This window comes from Fringilla coelebs (assembly GCF_963513975.1).
Source record: "Fringilla coelebs genome assembly, chromosome: Z".
NCBI classification, from domain to species: Eukaryota; Metazoa; Chordata; class Aves; order Passeriformes; family Fringillidae; genus Fringilla; species Fringilla coelebs.
Window position 1 is genome coordinate 52,566,490 of NC_140031.1, and position 23,163 is coordinate 52,589,652.

Sequence of the window (23,163 nt, forward strand, 5' to 3'; positions counted from 1 at the left end):
ATCTTATATTCTTTTTATGTTATCTGTATCAATCAGTAGCTGTTTTAATAATGTCTTTTGGATCACTTGTCTTTTATTTCAGTAGATTGGAGAATAACAGGTTGTTCTTTATTGTTGAACCTCTGAGGTAACTTCCACATTTTAAATTTAATTTGAAGAAATACGTGTTCTCCTCACAGTCAAGTCTTCAAGTACCTCAGTCTAAGCACATTCTTGAAGTAGGCTTTTTCGTTTGCCCTTTTGAAATGAAATTTAATCCAAAAACCTAATTGTCTTTTCTTTCATTTGATTTAAAGCAAATTGGTTTGTGATGTCTCACTTTAAAATTCGCCATTACTACAGCATTTTAAAGTATCTGATAAAAACTGAAGCCAAAACAGCTTTATCCCTCATTCACTTCACATTTTGAAGAATAATGCTTTCATATATACTTATATATAAGAATATGGATAAGAATAAATACAACGTGTATGCAACAAAAATCCTTGCAACCTACTTTTATAGTATAATTTTGCTTCTTCTGGTGTCCAGCCTGGGTGGAATTGTGTGAAAGGAATAAGCAGTGGTTGCTAGGACAAAATTGTCTCTAGGCAATTACAGAAAAAGTTATTGAATTCAAAGGCATAGAAATTTTCTGAGAAGAGAGATTGTGATTTATGAAGCAAATAGAAATTCACTAAGAAAAATGTGCATAGCTGAACATCATTTAGAAGCTGGTAGTTTTAGATGGAAATAGGGAAAAAAGTGATTTCTTTAATGACTTTGATAAATACTCAAAAAGCACATAGACTTATAATTAATCTGAAAAGTAATCTTCCTAGTTCACCTTATTCATGTTCACTGTAGCTTCATCTTTCAAAGGGCATCAATAAAATTTTTTCAGATTCTGTTACTTTCCAGATGTATAATGATACTTTTGAGACTGGCATTGGACTGTGTAGGAAGATAGACTGCGTTACTTGAGTGCCCTGTGCTACTTCTGCCCCCTTCCCCTGCTGTGCCCCCTACCCACAACAATACTGCTAGTTGGGGTGCTCATTTCTTTTATCTGTGTGCTGTCAGTTGCAGTTTTCTTTGGCTAGATTGGACGATTAGTAATTCAAATCTATTGCTGATTTTGGTAAAAACAACAGATTTTGGGTGAAAAGTATTTTTGTCTCCCAAGATGTGGAATTTAAGTAATGCTGCATAAATAGGGAGCAGAAGGGGAAGAAACTGGACTAGACATGGAGACTCTAGGTGGGAATTACATGCACTTTGAGATTTTAACATGTTGCTGTATCACGCATTTGATGAAATCGCAGTAAATCACCTGTCTGCTTTTTAGCCTTGATTAATTTAGATTGTTACTCTGCAGCAGTCTGATCCTTGCTTCTGTCACGCACTTTGTGATTACTGCTTTATTTTTCACAGAAACATGGGACCCCAAATACCATCAAACAGCCATATGAATTAACAGAATGTATCAGAACCAGAACTCCTGGGGTTTTGTGATGGTGTTACAGAGGGCATTGTCTGATCTCGATACTAATTTTTGCTAGTAAATGCAATGGTCTTTGGTTACAGTGTATATCTGCTGCATATATATATCCCTTGTGAATTAAATGTTGGAAAACTATGCTCAAATAATCTGGTTCATACTGAGCTATAGTAGCAAAAAAAAGAGTAAATTAGCCTGCATGCACGGTATTACATCAACATTTCAGGACCCTATTGTGATCCTAATGTAAGCATACTAAAGAACTTCCGTGTGGAACGAGTCTCAAAGCAGATGGTGTTGGTGCAGGGAATGACAAGTGGCAACACACTTGGATTTATTTTTTTCATTGTGGGATTTCTGCTTAAAAACCATTTCTCTAAAATTATTTTTTGATCTAACTTAGTTCTCAAAAACTTCAATCAGTATTTTTTTCTGGTAGATATTCCTCTACTGCCTTCTATCACATCTCTAAGTCTTGGTGAAAATGAAGAAAAGAGTGGACCTTTTATTGTACACTGGCTAAACAACAAAGAACTTCATTTTACCTTATCTATGGAAGTGTTTTTGCAACAACTTAAAAGGAATTTTGAACATCATTCCCCTGAGACTAATACTGAGGATTCTAGTCAAATGGATGGCAGATCAGAAGAAGGTAAAAGTCATACAGACATATGTCATAGAGAGAAATGGCTTTCAGTTTCTAAAGTAATTTGTAATGTTCCCCCAGGGGGAAGTGAGAGATTTGCAACTTGACATGCAAGGATACAGAGAGATTACAGTGGCATTTCAATGCATTTTCTTCCTTTACACTCAAAGTATCTAAGTAACTTTAAAAAATATGTATCTGGAAGTTCTGATATCTCTTTTCATATTTGTTCTAGAAGTTTTGATTTATAAATGCTGAAAATGGTATAATTTAATTGGGCTTGACTGGAGGCCTTTGCATGAAAATGTTATTTCAAAATTAAGGAAGCAGGAGTAACTTTAGAATTAACTTTTTATTTAGTTATTAATGTACAGCTAATTTAAATAGCTTTATTCTATTTATAACATAGTACAGTCAATTAATTTGAAAATATACATCATGGAGATTATTATCCTTTGTTCTGTCTATGCATGCAAAAGTTTGTATAAAATAGAGGAAAAGAAAAATATTTCAAATTAAGGTGCAATATAAACTATTTTGGTTTGTTAGACACTGAGCTCCATTAGAGGACTAATGGTTGTAATCTTCATCCTTTTAAATTAGTTCTCATATGGGTAGCTTATAAAAGGCCTGAAATTAGCTCCAGTGCCTCAATAACACTCCTTGTTATACTTCTGGTTTTGAATATATATATCTCTCTATATGTGTATCCATATATATACATATATATGTGTGTATGTGTGTATTGTAGAAGCTGATGAAAATGGAGATGAACAAAAAGGAAACCAGGAGAAGAAGGAACTGGGTGATGAGAAAGCTGCTCCATATTCAAGCCTTGTTCCTTTATCCTCTGCTATTTTTGATCATGAAATTGAAGTTCTGCTTTCTGAATGGAGCAAAAATGCTGACATGCTCTTTAGTATACATCCTATGGATGGCTCCCTGCTGGTGTGGCATGTGGACTGGCTGGATGAATACCAGCCTGGCATGTTTCGCCAGGTGCAGGTACTTTATTCCTCCTGAATTTTACATTGGTGTTCAGTGAGAAGTATGATAGGAACTCTAATACTTAGTCTTTCTTTCTTAAAATTGCAGGTGTCATTTGTCTCAAGAATTCCTGTTGCATTTCCAACAGGTGATGCAAACTCTCTTTGCAGAAGTATAGTGATGTATGCTTGTACCAAAAATGTTGACTTAGCTATTCAACAAGGCAAACAAAAACCTCCTGGCCTTACACGATCTTCATCTATGCTTATCTCTTCTGGACACAGTAAATCAACAAACAGCTTAAAACTAAGTATCTTCACACCTAATGTTATGATGATTTCCAAGCATGCAGATGGGTCATTGAACCAGTGGCTAGTGAGTTTTGCTGAAGAATCTGCTTTTTCAACTGTACTCAGTATTTCACACAAATCTCGATATTGCGGTCACCGTTTTCATCTTAATGACTTGGCTTGCCACTCAGTGTTACCACTGCTGCTTACAACCTCACATCACAATGCTCTAATTTCACCAGATGTTGAGAAAGCAATACAGACAAATGAGTCTTTGAAGTCTCAGGAGTCACCAGTAAGACCTCAGAGTAGAGGCAATGCAAATGTGACATCCCAGGATCCCAGTGCTGTTTACAGTGAACTTATTCTGTGGAGAGTAGATCCTGTTGGGCCTTTGTCCTTTTCTGGTGGAGTATCTGAACTTGCTCGGATCAATTCTCTTCATGTTTCAGCTTTTTCTAATGTTGCATGGCTGCCCACACTTATACCCAGCTATTGCCTTGGTGAGTTTCATTTTCTGATTTGTGACATATTCTAGAATAAAATTAATATAACCTAAGAGTTCACTTTAATAGATAATACAGGTATACTTGAATGTACTGGAAAAAATGTTAAGCATGGGTCCTTTATTTCACAAATTTTAAAGCTGCTGATACTTGGGAATTCTTTATTCCTGTGTAAAAAGTTTCCATGTTCTACTCTTTTATGTATTTGATATTTTAGAAGCTTATGTAGTAAAGTTCTGAGATACTAATGCATACTTCTTAGCATGCTGAAGATTTAAATGCTGAGGGAGATTTAGTTCCAGTTTGTAAATGGAATTCTTACTTACTTTTATATACTTTGATTTGGTTGCTAAGCACAGCTTTATACTTTGTAATCCTTGTGAATAGAAGTTAAGAGGACGTTTTTTAATGCTGTATAATTTTTTGTCATAACTTCAAAAATGCCCATTGTCAGAAAACAAAAAAGGAAGCCATATCGTGTTTGAATATTTGAGCACTTTCTTCCTGCTTTTCAGGTGCATACTGTAATTCTCCAAGTGCCTGCTTTGTGGCTAGTGACGGACAGCATTTAAGATTATATCAAGCTGTAATAGATGCTAAGAAACTTCTGTGTGAGCTCTCCAACCCAGAAATTTCTGTAAGTGAAAACCCATCTCAGGTTTTTGCATGTTACGGCTTCATTCAGTTGCAACTAGGCTCAGACTTGGTGACTGACTGAGCTGGTTGCTGAGGATTTCACAGATTATTCTGCTTGTAAAAACAGATTAGGTAAAGCTTTTTAGCTGTACTGTATTTAATTTAATCTCAAACTCTGCATATTGAGGCATGCCAAGGTTTGATTGTGAAATACCTGTGAAGTGCTTACACCACAAGGAATAATAGTTGTGTGGGTACATTGCCATCCTGAGGAAAAGCTGAGAGAAGAATTCAGGTTTTGGGGAATGGACCTTTCAGCCATCAAAATCAAATGTGCTCTTCATAAAACAGGGAACGTTTACCTGTGTTCTTAGTGAATCACAACTAGTGTATATTTTATGCTTTAGTTAACATTTCCACAGTGATGTTGCACCTATCTAGCAGAAATGCTTAAGAATTAACAAGACCATCCCCCTGATTCTTTTCAAACAGAAATATGTTGGTGAAGTTTTTAACATCATAAGTCAGCAATCTACTGCTCGTCCGGGATGTATCATTGAATTGGATGCCATCACAGAGCTTGTAAGATCTTCTGCTATACTCATTTTGTGACATAATTAGCTTTTTAAAAAGTGTTAATAATATAGCTGTAGCTCTCCATTAGGTAAATTTGAGGTACTTAAACTGTTTTTGACATATTCTAATACTAATTTTCAACAGTACCCGTAAATGGAATGAATGAGTAATGAAAGTGCATTTTCATGAGGAGTTTTCTGTTGACATGTTTAACTTACCACATTAAAAGCTCCTGTGTTAGAGAGCAATCTTGAAAAGTATACACCAAGATGTTCACTTCTTGTATAATTTTACTTCCTTAGCATGGCCGGAAAACACAGCTATTCCATGTTTTTCAAGAAGACTTTATTTTAAATAACCAGGAGAAGGAAATACCTTCAAGAAAGAACAGTTTATCAGACTCTGGTAAAGTTTTTTTTTTCATAGAATATTGAAGACAGTCTTTTATTTTTCATTCCACAGAAGAAAAAACTTGTTTAATGGCTTTTATCATTTTAATGTCGAATACCTTAATATGAAATCTTCAGAAGAATGTAACTAACAAAACTCATGGGTGTTTCACTTCCTTTGAGTTGTGTGCAACCAAATTTTAGATCAAGCAGTTTAAATCACAAGATAGCAACTGTGTCCTGTGTTAAGCAGTCCCTTAACATGAAGGAGGAAAGGGTTTTAAATGTGAAGCCTGTACTTGTAGGGTATGACACAGGCAAAACTTACTGTGCACTGTCATAGTGGATGCTGTTCTTTTACATCAGCTAAATATTGCTCCTCAGGCCTTGCATGGTACAACAAATGGCAAGCCAAACAATTCCTCCTGACTATAATACTGTGAGTAGTGTGTGGATTTCTAGATCCTTGGACAGATCTGGACTGCTCTGAAAAAAATTATTAGTTTTCCATGGTGGAGTGCCACAGTTATGTGGATATATAGGCATCACATTGTTCTGTTCCAGTGAAATAATGTGTAGGGAAAAAGGGGTGGGAGTAAAGTTTGTGATACAGGTCATCTGCAGTACTAGATGGGAGTCCTGAGTGAAAGGAAGCAGAGTTGTAGAAAAGTGTCAAAGGAACCTAGGGAAATATTAAATTAACTGTATATACGTAGTGATTATTTGGGTCTGGAACTGGCTGTTTTTACCTGAAGAAGAGGTTTGGAGTAGTGGAGATAATCCCAGCCCTCAGTGGAGTTAAAAAAATGCAATTGAGATGTTGAAAATAAGAAACAAAATAGAAAACATAAAAAGTGTTACTCTACAGCATAATTGTATGTTTACATCTTGAGTATGATACACAGAAATAATTTTAGAACAAATAGGGAAATATTTGATCTTAGGTAACTGTATACATCTGTATGTGTTCTGAAAGTCTGTAATAGATTGCTGCATGCCATCCATGTAAGGAATTGGGCTAAATGGACCCTTGGGAAAACTGCTAAATTAGAACTGTATCGTTTGCATGCATTTTATTTGAAATTATTTTCTAGTACTTTCTTACTTCCTCTTTAATAAAGCATTAAGGTAGTTACCTCATATTGTTTTTAATAAGAAAAAAATCATTTATGTTTTTTTATGGTACCATAACCACTGCAATGTTAAAAGGGCAAATACAGCTTATTCTTGGCAATGTTTTATGTATACACACACCTAAAAGGTCAGAGGAATCATGGCAGAAAAAAAATCCCTAAATTAACTACTCCTTGGTCCTAATGAGTTGACTGTTATATGAAAGGAAGAGAATACCTGGGTGAAGTTCCCAGAAATGGACACCTTTTGATAGTACGATTCATGTCTTCTTTTTGTGTAAAACTATGGCAAGTAAATTCTTAGGAAGAAGCATTTTATCTCCTCCTCTCTTCTATGCTAAACTGTACTGATAATACATCATGGGATTTAACTTAAACATAGCAAAGTCAGGCAAATGTGTTGTCATCTCTGAAAAAAAACACTGGTAGTTCTTACATGTGTACCTATAATTGTAGTGTTTGTTGGTTGTGGAGAAAGCTAATGTAAGAGTTAGATGCAGTCAGACCATTGCATTTCAGTATTAGTTCATGTTAGCTTAATCTGATTATTTGCTAGCCAGCAAAATTTAGTTTTGCTTTCAGGTGAATGACCCCTAAGATCTTCCTGTTCTCAATTTCACCAGGAAACCAGCAGAATGGATTCTCTGAAAAATTCTACTTAATAGTGATAGAATATACTCAAAACCGTTCATTACTACATATGTGGCATTTACATTTGAAAGCAATTCCTGTCTCAATAGGTAAGCCCTCTTTCTTGTAGTTTTCTTTTAAAAACAAAACATTGTCTAGTGAATGTCTGCTGTTCAGTGTAATCTAAAATGTTTCATCTTTTTGAAAAGATTCTGCATTTGATTGCAAGATTTTATCACAACCATTCTTTCTTGATTACCTAATCTTCTGATTGCTGAAACTCTTCAGTTCAGCCTGAGCCTGGAGTTTGGTATTTTTTGTGCATTCTAAGGCCAGATAGGCTTAACTGATTTTAATGCAGTCTAACGGTTAAGATGTTTTGCTTTTTGGAAGTTTTAGTTTGCAATTTTTGACTTTTTGCATACATTTTAAATAGGACCATAGTCTGAAGCACCTAAGCATCAGTGATGCCATTACAATTCTAAATAATTTTGATGTTCTGCAATCTGCTGGTTCTCTTTCAAACTAACAAACTATCTCTAAAACTCTTAGGTTTTAAAGAAAGGTAAGATGCACTTTAGTAGTTTTCTGTTAACATTTAAAGATTTTAGGAAACAGAAATCTGATACCACTTATCAGAGAAATGTTATTATCTGTGTTTCTGTCATTTAAACTAAATTAGCATTTCTTACTGTTGCTTTCAAATAAGAGAAAAAAATGTAATTGCAATTAGTTTATAAGTTAATGAGAATAATAAAGATCTACATTTTCTGATGTACTTATGTGATGAGGAGATTACTGAGAAGGCTCTGCAGCAAATCTGTTGGAAATTTTCATGTTCCATTTCCAGCAATTTTATACTTCAGCTCTTGAATTTTATTAAAAAAGGGAAGCATTCATATCACATTCTCGAAGAGCCTATATTTTAAGGAATAAAATAAAGCTGTTATAAACTTTTCTCAAAAATAACTTTAACTAATTTGTAAACTAAGACATGAAGGTCTTAATTTTTCCTAGCTGCAGGTATTCTATGCTTACTGAAGCCTTATCTTATTTTCAGTGGATAGCCACATACATATTTCTTTGCAGTTTTTGGTCTTTTTGGTCATGCTTTGATTGTTTTATAATCTCCCAGCAGTTCTAGAATCTCCGAAGTATTTAATGTGAGATGTCCTAGTGTTTCTCTTTAAATTTAATATGAGAATACTTTCATTAAAATGAAGGTTAAATTTTAAGTCAGGTTTTGTCTGTCTCTTCTGGAACTGTTAAAGTGAATAAAATAACTTCTTACATTAAAAGAAATCATTGATCTTTTAAAATTAACAATGCATACCTTTTTTTAGATGAAAAGATTGGTTCAAATCCATCTGAAGAAACAACACAAACAGAAGAATTGTATTCTTCACCAGATCCAGAGAAGATCCAATCACCTTTCACTCAAAAGTATCGGGCCTGTAGAGCAAACCTTCAGAGCACCAGCTGGCTTACTCTGTCTTCCAAAATGGTGTACAGTCAAGAGTTGAGTATGCCAGAAGGAGTAGAAATTATAAGTGTAAAGCCATCAGCAGGTTTGTCATCTTTTTTTAAAATATTGAAATAGGGAATCTCGGCCTTTCTGGCTTTGGTCTTAAAATAGAAACAAAGTAATAGTGAGTTTTGGATTTGTTGTTAGAATCAAGTATGTGTAGGTGAATCCAAAAAGTTTGCTAAAATGTACTTCCTGTCACTTAATATCTCCATCCTGGAACTAACATTAAAATAAATCTCTTACTTAATAGAATAGTAGAAACACAAATTTTGTTTTGCAGTCATTCATGAAATTTTTTGTAGGATCTGTACTTAAATGTTAAGGTTTGTCAGCAGTCTTTCTAAAATACAGTTTTAGATTTTTCAATAAAGACAGAATATATTAGTATTTGTGTTTAAGTAGTATTATTTGACTCCTTTTTGGGGCACAAAATGCAGTCAATGGGTAGAAGGCTTTCATGGTATTTTTGACATATTGTCTTCTTTGTGAGGCACTGTAAATGACCTCTTTGTGAGGAAGCAGTAATACTTTTTTTAATTTGGAGTAATAGAATGGTGGATGAATAAAAATGTTGCTAATTTTGCTTTTTAGTATATCCTCCAGTAAGAGTGGTTTTTTTTTTCATTTTAGGACATCTCAGTTCTTCTTCCATATATCCTGTTTGTCGTGCACCTTATCTGCTGGCTACTTCCTGCTCTGATGGAAAAATTCGATTCTGGAGATGCAGGGTTGTCACTGAATCATCAGCTTCTTCCATGCCACAATATGGCACAGACAGTGATGTTAAATATGTATGGGAGGAATGGCCATTACTGATTGAGGATGGACTTCCTAGTAGTAGTGCTATTAATGTTCCAGGGAGGCCAACTGATGTCAGCTGTGCACACACAAACAGATTAGCAGTAGCGTACAAGCAGGCAGCATCTAGAAATAGCCATCTTTCTCAAGATTTTGTAATGCATGTTAGTATTTTTGAATGTGAATCTACAGGGGGATCTTCTTGGATTTTAGAACAGACACTTAAATTAGATGAGCTAGGCACCATGTTGGACTCTGGTGTTAGTGTTGATGGTGATTTAATGTCAGATAACCAACAAGATACTTGTCTGTCTCATGGTGGAAGTGTTACACCCAGCACTAAGCACTTGGTACACTTGGATTGGATGTCTAGGGAAGATGGTTCACATATTCTGACAGTGGGAATTGGATCAAAACTTTATATGTTTGGTCAGATGTCTGGGAAGAGGCAGGAACAAAATGGTAACGAGATTGTAGCAATCTCCCACAGTAGCAGTCCTAAGGCTGCAACCCTCTCTGGGTTTGTTTTGCTGCGTTGTGTTGACTTAGTTTCATCTGTGGAGGGATCACCTCCTTTTCCTGTATCCTTGTCTTGGGTGCGTGATGGCATTCTGGTCGTTGGAATGGATTGTGAAATGCATGTTTATTCCCAGTGGCAATCTCCTTCTAAGCAGGAACTAGTTAGTACAGATTCCTACAGTGGAAGTATGCCATGCCTAACTAGCTTAATGAAACAAAGCCAGTCAGCTGCCTCAGGTCTGCACCCACCAAAGAGAACTTTGACCAGATCTATGACCAGCCTTGCACAGAAACTTAGTGGGAAAAGGTCTGCCTCTGTTCTGTCTATGGAAATGGAAGATTCTGGTCTATTTGAGGCAGCTCATACATTATCTCCAACTTTACCTCAGTACCATCCATATCAACTGCTGGAACTCATGGATCTTGGTAAAGTACGCAGAGCAAAAGCCATTCTGTCCCATTTGGTGAAGTGCATTGCTGGAGAAGTTGTTGCTATAAATGAGTCTGAGCCTAATCATGACAGGAGGCTCAGATCTCTGACAATCAGTGCTAGTGGAAGTACTGCAAGAGATCCCAAAATGTTCAGTAAAACAGAGACCACAGACTATATAGAAATAGACTCTGTTCCACCATTGCCTCTGTATGCTCTGCTTGCTGCGGATGATGATTCATCTTATTCATGTTCAGAGAAGTCCAGTAATCAGCAGAGTCAAAATAAAAAGGATATGCCCAATGACAGTTATGAAAATCTCTTTCAAAATACTGTTACAAGTACAGATGACCTTGTCACATTTGAGGCAGATGAAGACAGTTCAAAAGTCATTGATCTTTCTCAATACAGCCCAACTTACTTTGGACCAGAACATGCTCAAGTTCTTTCTCGTCACTTACTTCATTCAAGCTTGCCAGGTCTGACTAGAATCGAGCAAATGTCATTGATGGCCTTGGCAGATACGATTGCTACTACCAGTACTGACATTGGAGAAAGCAGGGACCGAAGTCAGGGTAAGCTGTCTCTTCCAAGTTAAATGTACTACTGTGCTTCACAGCCTTCCAGGGATTTTTTTCCTATTTTGGAATATTTTTGTGGCTTGTGAGATGATGATGCACTTTCATTTCATATTATAATTGTTTCAAGACCTATTGCTTTGATAAAAGTAAAATTTTCTTCTGCCACCTGGTAATGCCACTGTGAATCAATCAGTCCACATGTTATAATTATTTTTAATTCACTTTTGAAGAGACAGGGATGACAAATATTTGTTCTACCGTGTAGAGAAATTGATGAAGAACTTGGTTTGGTTTTTTTAATATATATCACTTTTTTGGTTTCTTGCATTAAACAGAACAAATAACTTCAGAAGTTTTTATATTTGAAATTTTCTTTCTCTTTTCTTGAAGGGAAGAATTATGGACTAAGCTATCATTTACAAATTCAAAGTATTAGTAGTCACAAAATTATATTTCTTCTATTAAGACCTACAATACTTACTTGGATTAATTGCTGTAAAATGTGTGTAAAAATATTTATTTCCAGGTGGAGAAACTCTCGATGAGTGTGGTTTAAAATTTTTATTGGCTGTCCGGCGTCACACCTTTCTGACCACTGCGCTTCCTCCTGTGCATCGAGCCCAGCTGCTTCACCAAGGTAACTGATGTGTTTTCTTACATGAGTTTTAGTGATGTAGCTGCACCTGTGAATGGTGTGCTGTTGATGTGCTTCTGCAGAACCAGTAATTTAATTAATTGGGGTTTTTCAAGAAAATATTGTCCGATATGAATGAATGCTAGAGCAGAAAATTTCTTGCTTGGGTTGTGGTAAAGGTTTTGGAACTGATGTTTTTGAAACAATTTGAAAAATTTTTTTTCCAAATTTTTTAGTTGGTGGGGGAGAGTTTCTGTTTTCGCAAATTAAATACCCCAAATTCCCCAAATTAAATTCTACTACCATGTTGTTCCAATAACCTTCTGTAGGAATAATGTAGTAGACAACTGTACCTCTTTATGTAGGGGTTTGGTACATATTTGGAAAAAAAAAATTACTACTCAGACTTTACATATTTCTATATACTTACTGTAATTATACAATCAACTATTTCATATAGGAAAGTTTTTTGTATAATTTAACTAGTTCCATCCTGATATTGCAGATGACAGAACAAGATGGATTTGATTAGTGATAATCAGATGTAAAGTACTGGCTATGATTACTCCTTTAGCTATCATGACAGTTGTGATAGTATTTTCAATCTTATGGCTTGTCACCACTCAGCTGAATCAGAGGTTGGAATTTGCCAGGACTGCCTGAGCAGAGTATTGCTGAGTTAACTTTCTGACGGAGTAATTTTAGTTGAGATAGTTCTGCTTCTGATGAGCTCAGAAATTGGTGAGAATGGGAAGTGCTGCCAGGGCACATGCTGAAATGCCTTTCTACAAAGAAGCACCTGGCCCTCGCTAGAGTTGCAATTATCCCTAGCCAGCTATGTTGTTGTTTAGTAATTGCTTCCTTCCTCGTGAGATTTTTTTATTTCAAGTGTTCTTTTGTATCTCTATCCCCAAAGGTGTTTTTGCTCTGATTATCTGAAACTTGTGCATTTTCTAATCCAAGTCAAAATAGTGAAACTATCTTTCAAAATTTTGAAAAATTTCATCAGTACACTGCAATTTGTGTCATGGCTAATCTTAATGTCACTTACTATCCATTTGTTTGAGCTTCATAGAGAAACTCTGTTCTTCACAAACTTAGCTAAGGAGTTTGCAGATGAAAAATTGTTTCCAGTTGTATCATTTTTCTGTAATACTTGAAATGCCGTCCTCACAAGTACTCTTAAATTTCTGTTGCCTTGCCTGCAATGCACTTAAAAATTCAAAACAAGCAGTTTGACCTTCTTCTCTTCTCCCTTTCCCATTCCTTTATCTTCAGATTCTGGATTATTTTGTTAATGAATGTCTTCTGAATTTTCTTTTTCCTTTTTTTTTTGAATGTTCATTTTACAGGCTTATCTACTAGTCACTTTGCCTGGGCATTCCATTCCGTAGCAGAGGAAGAGCTCCTGAGTATGCTCCCTGCAGTGCAGAAGGGAGATCCAACATGGTCTGAGCTCAGAGCTATGGGTGTGGGATGGTGGGTTCGAAACATCCACAGCCTGAGGAAATGCATAGAAAAGGTAAACATGGCATTCTAAAGAAAGCCCAACAAAATCTTTCCAAACAGCTGTTCTCCAGTGTTTACCTTCTATTTATCTAGTTTTAAGTTGTTAGGTGATGAAGTTTTTCTGAGTGTTTCCTGCTGTATTTTTTTGTATTTATACTTTTCTGTCTGAATAGGAACTTTTGTATTTAACAAATTTTTTTTAGTACTTTAGACTTCAAATTCCAGTGCGGAGTACATTTTTTGCTCTTACATACTTCATCTTAAGGGTAATATTGTACAGTATTTACTGTGGATGCTCAAGATACAGGTGGAGTTGTTTTTTATAGCAAAATTGAGAGGCAAGTCATGGGAAAAGATTCTTCTTAGAAACCTATCAGATGTGGGAACAACTTATATGTTAGATGTACATCTGTCTTGCAAATTGATTATTTTACATAACAAAACAAACCTTCTATTATTTTGTTTAGGTTTGGTGGCTTTTTTGTTTGTTCATGGGTTTTGTTGAGCTTTTTGTATTAAATATTTTAATAATCACAGATGTGGCAATAAGCCTAACTTCATTATCACTTGCTTTAAGCTCTTGGATAAGACAAGTGTGTTGAGCTAGAAAATGACATGCAAAGACACTTTGACTACAAAGCACGAAGTGGTAAAATGCGTATCCCTACTTTTACTTTTAAATCCTCAGTAATTAATCATTACATTATGAAACTTAACTGCCTTGCATTAAAAAAAATTCTAGGTATTCTGGGCCTGAGTTTAAGATTGTTTTACATGGGACTTGGATTATTCTTGCTGCCAGTTACCCTTTTTCCTTTCCACCTTCCAAAAGCAATCGCTGGTCCCAGCCTGATTTTCAAGACTCCATCTTGAAGATGCAACTAGTAAACTAATAGTAATAACTTGTAAATTAATTTTGCTATGATTTTAGAAAGGGATTTCAGATGTAGCTTCTTGAACTGAAAGAGCATGAGCTACTTGATATCAAACAGGTTGTTGTGTCTTCACATGTTCTTATATCAGACTCATAATGACAAGAGGGATCCTGTATTAAAGAGAACTTCAGAGCACTATGGGGTATGAGATGACAGAAGCACCAAGAATCTCATTTAAGATTAATTTAAATTGTGGTTGTTTTTTTGCTTTCAAACTGTCTTCTCAGGTGGCTAAAGCAGCTTTCCAGAGAAACAATGATCCACTTGATGCTGCCATTTTTTACCTTGCAATGAAGAAGAAGGCTGTTATCTGGGGATTATACAGGTATTCAAGCTCTTACATGGAATTTCACACTGTCTGGTATAATTCTGGGGGGAAAAGTTGAATGTGATGGTAATCCAAAGGAAGCACAAATATTACAATTGAAAGCTGAGGTTTTATTTCCAAACTAGTCATTACATTCGATGAGTAGTTTCTAACCTTCTTAAATTTATTGAAGGAATTTAGTTGCTATTTCTGAAGGTAGGTGCTGCAAGTTTTAGTCTTAAATCTCCTGTAATTTCAACTACTGCTTAATTGTTATTTACTTTTGAGGACTAGGAGTGTAGTGTGTAAAATGTCATGCCTATCTTTTACATAAGTGTTTGTGGTTAAAAATTTTACCTTCAAATCAGGGGACTGGCTTATGTCTTCCTAACTGACATTTCATAATACAGCATTCAGTGTTGCAAACCTTCCAAAAACTAATTTTCATTCTCACTTAAGAGCTCACCTTAAGAAAAAAAAAGAGATTTTTCTGTATCAGGTTATTGAAAATGCCATTAGGTTTTGTATTTATTGAAGTTTCTGCTATTTTTAAATAAGTGACCTTCTCAAATTCCAATGTGGTGAGAGACTCTGCATTTCCTAATGTGAAGATCTGTGTAAAATTATACTGACATCTGCAGAAATTAAGAACCATAGTGCAACTAATAAAAAGTAAAATGTTTTTATCAATTATGTTTGATATGCAGGTCCCAAAAAGATACTAAAATGACACAGTTTTTTGGAAACAACTTTACTGAGGACAGATGGCGTAAAGCAGCCTTAAAGAATGCTTTTTCTTTGCTTGGCAAACAGCGATTTGAACATTCTGCAGCATTTTTCTTGTTGGCAGGACACTTAAAAGATGCAGTGGAGGTAATAAAATTTTTAATGTTTAAGACTGTTAGTTATATTGTCCCAAATGTACAAATACTTTGAATGCAGTTTCCGTTTTCCATTAGTATGACCCCTGAAGCTTCTTATGTTTTCAATTTTTGCTCTTCTTTCCCACCCCAAATGAATGATAAATACAAAACCTTAATCTTTACATTCTGATTCCTTTTTAGTTGTCAAATTACTGATACTGAAAAGTGACATGGGTAATATCTCTGCTGTAAATACTCAGGGGCCTACCTACAGTTAGTTTTCTTTCAGATTTTCTACCCAGTCCTGTAGGAAGACAGCATAGTTTTTCATTAGGAAGTTCCAGATGTGGTGTTTTGGCAGAGATGTGGATTAGCACCTTGAATCGCTTTACAATAAACAAAGTGAAACCAAATTATTTCCTGGGTCTGTTTGAATTGCAAAATTGTGATTAAATTAATCTCTGTGATAATGAAGGATTTGTTCTGTAAATCTTTGTATCTAAAACAGCAGAATCCAGAGGTAAGAGGTGGCATGTGCACATTGGTAATGATCTATTGAAGCTGGTTGATTTCAAAGATCTGTTTTCATGCCCTACTTAAACTGAAGAAATGCAAATCCAATTTTGCACATGATACTTAGCTACACCTGTTCTGCTTAGTTCCTGCTCACTTTTTATGGAGTTGGTAGACCTGCTTACTTTAATCTGAGCAAATTTATGTCACTTCCTGCCCTATAATACTTTTAAAATTAGGAAAAATGATAAAGTTTGATCATTTGTATATACTTATTTTTAATTAGGTCTGCCTTGAAAAACTGCATGACATTCAGTTGGCTCTTGTAATATCAAGACTTTATGAATCAGAGTTTGAAGTGTCTAGTACTTACAAATCTGTACTACAGAAGAGAGTTTTGGGAAGTGTCTCTACTGGAAAAGAGAGCTCAGGAGACATACACTGTGACCCTTTCCTACGAAGTATGGCATACTGGATTTTGGAAGATTATAGCAAGGCTCTTGACACTTTGATTAAACATTCTGTTAAAGATGAAGGAGGTAAGAATATAAATATTTGACCTGTTGAATTGATTTTAAATATCTGCTCATTTAAACCACAGTTTCTTGAAACGTCATCTGAACAAAACCAGGTACCACACAGTTCTTCACCATTGTTAGTAAATGCTTCCTGTGGCAATGTATGTGGACTTTAATAGCAAACATGGTGACTGCATTGTTGTTACCCTGTATCCCATGAATACATACTTTGTCCTTTAAGCATGTGACTATCAAGGTGATGGAATGACCCTGCAATAATGCAGCTGTTTTTCCAGAAGCAGTCTAAAGGTGAAGAGAAAAATTAACTTTTTATATCCATTTGACTCCATCACAGCCTAAAACAAAATTTCTGATTGCCCAGTTACATAGGAGAGTCTGGAAGACATGGTGTTTTGTAGCTTTTAGGCCTCGGTAGCAGCTGACTACAATAATAGACTACCAATAGAGAGGTTTTGATACTTGAAATGGTGGAGGAGGCCAAAATTGAGGATGCCCATGTGCTGCCTGAAACAGCACATGAGTCTCCTAGAGCATTTCATTTCTATGTTCATTTGATGGCTTTACAGGCCTCTTAAGAATTAATTGTATTATTTCCTAAAGGTAGTGTTTTCATTGAAGTTAAATGCTTCAAGTCCTAGGTAGTTAGCTGGTTTCAGTCCTGGCTACTGAGAGAAATTGGAAGGGGATAAAAAAAGGCTCAAATACTACAATTGGGTAACTAATTTGTGAAACTCATTTTAGTAAAAGTTAAATGCTTTAGGATGATTTTGATCAAATGAGGAATATAGTGTTTGTTTTTTCTATCTTGATCCCATCTTCCTGTGTAAAATAATTTTAAAGTGTTGCTAATTCTTCTGCGATCAGTTAATGGCTTGTTTGTGGTGCGTAGCAGTTTACAGTGGTGTATTGCCTTATTTTCTTACCTAGAATGTGTGTTTTTGTGTGGCTGTCTCTGTTAACTGTCACCAGTTGTGCTATAACTTCTGATAGAGGAGGGAGTAAGGGTTTATTTCAGCTATCCGGAGACCTTTGAAAGCTGTGTGAATCATGCTATGCTGATTCTCATATCTCTTCAGGGTTTTTTTCCTTGTGGACATGAAAATGAAATGAGTAGGTGTTGCACTGCTGTGTAATTCATTTATTTATATGTAATACTGCTACCATTATGTATAAATGTTGTAGATTTCCTAGTTTTCTTGTAAGTTGTGTTTCTTTTGAGATATAGACAAAATAAAAAATACTATTCCAATTTTTTAAAAGAGACATTAAATAAAAAAGTAAGATATTGTCTTATTGCCATTTAGACATGGAACATGGAGACTTCAGAAATCTAAAATTAACAGAAAAGTGGTCTTGTTTGACTTCAGTAAAATTGGCCTGACTACAAGAAAAAGAAATGGTAGCTGTTTTAATTTAAAAATCATGCCTACTGCCCCACTCTGCTTGTTTTTAGTAGGTTTGGCAATGTCCTTCCCACTAAGGTATTCAAATGATGAAGGTTGCAAAGGAGGGTGCAGTGAAGTAGAATGAATTATGAAGTAGACAATGGGATAGATACTAAGACCTAAAAGCCTTCTGATGAATTTAGGACTTTGCAGATTGGTTATTTCATGCAGAGTGGTACATTTTCCTCATGCTGCCCTGTCTTTTCAGATGAAGGGGATGGCTCATCAAGTTGCAACCCTGCAGTGTTTAACTTCTATAACTACCTAAGAACACATCCCCTCTTGCTGAGACGTCATTTTGGCTCTTCTGATACCTCTTCCACACATATCTGCCTAACAGTAGAAAATGGATTAGCTGACAAAATCAACCTTGGTGAAAGACGACTATTTTTCACCACTGCATATGCTCATCTAAAAGCTGGTTGCCCTATGTTGGCCTTAGAAGTGTTATCAAAGATGCCCAAAGTTGTCAAGAGGTCAAAGTTATTCTGTAAATCCCCTAGTTTAGTGGATACTAGTAAAGATTTCTCACCATTATCTCCAGTAAAAGAGTTTGAAACAAAAGATCAAGCTTCCAGTATTGATTGGTCACAGCCAGTATTCAATGGTCTAGGTTCATCTTCAGATTGCTCATCAGGAAAACATTCAAGTTCCACTCTTTCCTTTGACTGGAGCCAGCCAAGTGCTCTATTCCAAGATGAACAATTGCAGCTGCAGTTAGACAGTGATGAAAATGATGAGAGTGAAGATTCTTCCCTGGTAATGAAAGAGCTGAAACCTCTGAAGAAAACTGAAAAATTACATGAAACAGGTTCTAGCTACACAGAATCTTTTAGTGTAGTTGATGACAAAGATATTCTAAGTCCATCAGAAGATATAATTTCAGCACAGCTGAAGTTTAGGGCGTGCCTGAAAATCCTTACCGTGGAGCTTCGTACACTGTCCACTGGCTATGAAGTCGACGGTGGAAAGTTGCGGTATCAGCTTTACCAGTGGCTTGAGAGAGAAGTGGTAGCTCTTCAGAAAACCTGTGATTATGGTGTTGAAGTAGAAGAGATACAGTCAGGAGTTAGAGGGATGCCAGAGGAAGCTACGTTGCATGAAAACACTGAAGACTTAGCTGACCAGGAAAAAACTATGCTACAGAAAGAAGACTTTCAGAAAAGACGTCAATGGCTTCTGAAATACCAGTCTCTCCTCAGAATGTTCCTTAGTTACTGTATACTTCATGGCTCACATGGTGGAGGCTTGGCATCTGTCAGAATGGAATTAATTCTGCTCTTGCAGGAATCTCAGCAGGTATGTGGGGGAGCTTAGGTTTTGTTTTCTTTGCTTCAGGTTTGTAGATTTATTTGAAACTGTTTTGTAATATTCTTGAAATTTTCCTACTGTAGCATACACATGTTTTTTAATAAATCTAAATCTGTTTTTAACAGGGTTTTTTTTGTACATTGTTTATTTTTTGTTGTTGTTTTATAGAATCCTTTTTCTTCTTTCAAAAGTTTTTATGTTCCCTTAAAGAATATGTACTATTGCTTTGTGTATGTGTTTCTTGCTTGATTTTAGGAGCAGTCAGTACAGATACCTTCCAGCCCTGCACCAGAGCAAAACTCCATACCTCTCCTATTTGCTTGCACAGCTAGTGCCAAAACAGTGGTGGCTAATCCATTGCTACATCTTGGCAATTTAACTCATGATATATTGCATGCTATAATAAACCTAGATTCACCACCTCATCCAGATACTCAGAACAGCAAGGTATGTAATTTTTACAGTTGTTTTGTTGTTATCATCTAGTTTGCTGAAGTCACAAATTTTTCTTTCAGACAGCATAAAAGCTTTGTGCTGTGCCTCTCTGTAACAAAGTAAAACCATGAAACATGATCATTTTCTGTAGTACTTATCTCGAGCTTAAAGAAGTGTCCAATGATCATCAGTCATTGTTGAGGTGTTGAGCATCTGGTTCAACAAGCTGTTATAGATTGGCCTCTCTCAGAACTGGATATTTGTCCAAGAGGACATTTTAATGGAAAACATGTTATACTAAACCATCCACATAATAATTGTCTTTATGACAGTATGTTATTATGTTAATGGTAGATTCTGCGTTTCATTCTTAGACAGAAGTAAAATTAAATGTTTAATTACAAAAACTGAGTGTCAGAAATCTTCAATAAATCCATACTGTTTTTTGTGAAACAGTATGTGTTTGTATAGTAGTTTTTAAAAATTGTTTCTGTAAGATTTCTCCTGTATTTAACCTTTGACTGGAAATAAAACTCAGTCTTTCCTGAAGTTTTGTATTGTTAGGTCCCAGATCATGTCTGCTTTTACTAAGGATTTCTAGAGAACATTAAAAAGATGACTTAGTCCTACTTAGCTTTGTTTTCGAGGGAACAACCAATAAATACAATAAACTGTTTTTGTTTTAATGGAACCTTTTTGAGTAACAGCTTCTCTAGCTTTTTGACTTAAGTGTGTTTTGTGATGCATTAAGAAAAAAATGTCAGCTGTATTAAAAGTACTGATACTGAGTAAAGTGAGTGTGTGTCCAAGAGCTGCACTAGAATTGGTCAAAAACTAAGCTGCATTATAGTTTTCATTCTGAAATCAATTCTTTGTGTTCTGAGCCAGCAAAATGCCACTATTTTAGGCTGTAATTACGTAGGACTATTGAATATAGGCTTAATATGCTGCTGTGCAAAACATTTCACATGGAGCTTTTCTGTGATTATGTGTTGGTGGGGTTAGTGAGTTTTCCCTCATCCTTTTCATAGGGTGTGAACTGATTTGTCTGAAAAAAATTCTGAAGCAGAAGGTGGCTTTGTAAGTGCATAAGGACTTAGACTTTCCTGTCCAGTGCTTGTTAGACATTTGTATGCAGAGTGAAAGGCTGTCATACTAACTACAGCTCACTCGGGGTGTATTGAGTTCTGTGTAACTTTGTCTTTCAGATATATGTAATGCATACCTTAGCAGCATCGCTCTCTGCTTGCATCTACCAATGTCTCTGTGATGGCCACAGCTACAGGTAAAGTCTATAAAAAGTGATTTTTAGACAGCTGTCTCATTGCTGTCATGGTAATGGATAGGGCAGAAGGCAGTGATCGCACTTGCCTACATCCAAAAAGTGCTATCGCTTGAATAGTTGTAAGCGTAACTTTTAAAAATAAGTATTATTTCCTGCTTCTCTGTTTCACAGCTCATACCAAGCAAATCAGTTCACTGGAACAGTGTACCAGACTGTCCTGTTAACTCATCGTCATTCTTTAAGAACAGCAAGCTTAGAAGAAACAGTGACTCCCAACACATCACCTGCTCAGTGGCCAGGTATCTAGACTTGTTTCTTTCCTCTTAAGGAAAACTGAGTTATCTGGATCCGCTCTAAAAGCATGTGGCTGTGATTTTCTTGTAGTATTTGTGACAGCTGTATTGAGTTCTTTGATTAAAATGTTGTGGGTTGTTTTTTTCCAAAACATCTAAGTCACTACTTCTGATTATTCACTAATTCAAGTTGATTTATATTTCTTTCTTTAACTGAAAAATGTTAGTGCTGGATCTGGTAAAGAGAGAGCAGCTAAACAGGAGGTAGGATAAAGTCATGTCCTGTGCTCTACTTGTGCCCCCTGGAGCACCAGTATTCTACTCCTTGAGTCCTAAGGACTGGGCAGGCTGTCCTTGTTTGTGCTCCAACTACGAATTATTTTACCTTATGGACAATTTCTGAACTACCTTAAAAACTATTAAAAATGACACTTTTATAATAAATCGTGGTTTTCTGTAGCTGTAAAATTAATATCAGATTTCAGGTAATACTTAGAGCGTGCTGACATCTATGCTGGTTAAACTATGCTGGGGAGCTATTAGAGGGAGTGTTATCAATGTAACCCATCTAGGTATCGGCTTCAGTTTACAGCACTAACTTTAATGTAAGCATAGCCGGGAAATGGCTTACTTAGTATGAGAATTGTTTCTTAAATCAGAAAATTTCACTTCAAGAATCTTCGTGGAGAACATGAAGCAGCCTTTGTATTTGATGCTATGCCATTTTTTCTTTTCTGCCAAACATTGTCACTGAATCTAGAGATTTTATTGAGAAACTAGCTTGTCATCTGTTTTCTTGTTATTTAGTTAATCTCAGGGTTAAATTTCTGATGAGTCAAGCATGGAATTGTTAGCAGTTACTGTAATGAATAACACCACCTTGAACTGACTTTTCCTGGTTTTTAGTAGATTCACATGCTATGTGTGCAAATTGGAGAACATGACAAAAAGCAGAATTCTTTGGACATGACTATGTGCATTTTTACTTGTGTTCACAAAGTGTCACATTGAAGCCACATCTGACGCTACACCCTTTTGTGGGAGCATAAAAACATCACAAAATATTTAGTACTTGGTGAAAGAACACTTGCCAGACAATGTGTAATGGAAGTTGTTGCCCATGATTTTTTACTGGTTTTACCACTGTAAAGTGAGAAGATAGAATTTCAGCTTTCAGGATTATAATGTAGTTATAATAATTGAAAAGGTGTTATACATTTCTTTAACTATTAGTCCAAACCAGGAAGCTAAAAAACTAATAAATTGTTAAAAATTAAGAGCTTGTCTCTTTCTCCTGAAGTTTTCAACTTAGGTTTCAATGTGTAGAACTTCAAATTTTTCTACACTAAACATTACTAAGTAACGGACAGAATATCCATGATAATCTGGAGTATGTTCACACACACATCTGTGCTCTCTCAAAGAATATGTTTATTTTACATAAACAGGAATGACGGCTCTAATACGTCTCTTGAATTCTGCTGGCGAGGAAGACCAGCCAGGTCTCACTGTCCTACTTTGTGAAATTCTAACTGCAGTCTATCTCAGCCTGTTCATCCATGGCCTTGCAACACATTCTAGCAATGAGTTGTATAGAATTATGGCTCATCCACTTAACAACAAAATGTGGTCTGCTATCTTTGGAGGAGGAGCTCATACGCCCAGCGGAGGACAGCAGCAATTAAAGACAAAAACTGGTTAGTTCTCTTGTTTTATGTATATTTGTCTTCTGGGATTTTTAAGAAAATGACTGCTGAAGGCTTAATTACTTTAAGTAGTTTGTGTTCAATAAGAATTCAGTATGGTTTGGGTTTGCATAGAAAAACAAGGATCTGAAATTATTCGTGTAGATATTGTGTAGAAGAGATGAGTGAAACAGACATGAATGCTACTGAAATAAGGTTTTCAAGTAGAACAGCTGCTCTAGTATGAGGGAGCTAAGTTGATCTTAGAGAGTTTCCAATA

At 35.8% G+C, this 23,163-nt stretch overlaps 1 protein-coding gene across 3 annotated transcripts in view; it reads left to right on the forward strand.

Moving 5' to 3' along the window:
* DMXL1 (Dmx like 1) overlaps positions 1–23,163 on the forward strand; it is a 75,304-nt gene that overhangs the window by 25,432 nt on the left and 26,709 nt on the right. For 2 of the 3 annotated variants that reach the window (XM_084225661.1, XM_084225662.1), the window contains exons 10-28: positions 1,920–2,132; positions 2,878–3,131; positions 3,222–3,906; positions 4,425–4,546; positions 5,038–5,127; positions 5,424–5,526; positions 7,267–7,383; positions 8,617–8,841; positions 9,432–11,123; positions 11,656–11,766; positions 13,116–13,285; positions 14,435–14,532; positions 15,222–15,387; positions 16,177–16,429; positions 18,083–19,173; positions 19,441–19,632; positions 20,829–20,905; positions 21,077–21,204; positions 22,647–22,895. In XM_084225661.1, coding sequence (XP_084081787.1) covers positions 1,920–2,132; positions 2,878–3,131; positions 3,222–3,906; positions 4,425–4,546; positions 5,038–5,127; positions 5,424–5,526; positions 7,267–7,383; positions 8,617–8,841; positions 9,432–11,123; positions 11,656–11,766; positions 13,116–13,285; positions 14,435–14,532; positions 15,222–15,387; positions 16,177–16,429; positions 18,083–19,173; positions 19,441–19,632; positions 20,829–20,905; positions 21,077–21,204; positions 22,647–22,895 — 6,036 coding nt within the window. The remainder of the gene's footprint in view (positions 1–1,919; positions 2,133–2,877; positions 3,132–3,221; positions 3,907–4,424; positions 4,547–5,037; positions 5,128–5,423; positions 5,527–7,266; positions 7,384–8,616; positions 8,842–9,431; positions 11,124–11,655; positions 11,767–13,115; positions 13,286–14,434; positions 14,533–15,221; positions 15,388–16,176; positions 16,430–18,082; positions 19,174–19,440; positions 19,633–20,828; positions 20,906–21,076; positions 21,205–22,646; positions 22,896–23,163) is intronic. The other variant, XM_084225663.1, reaches the window with a different exon arrangement.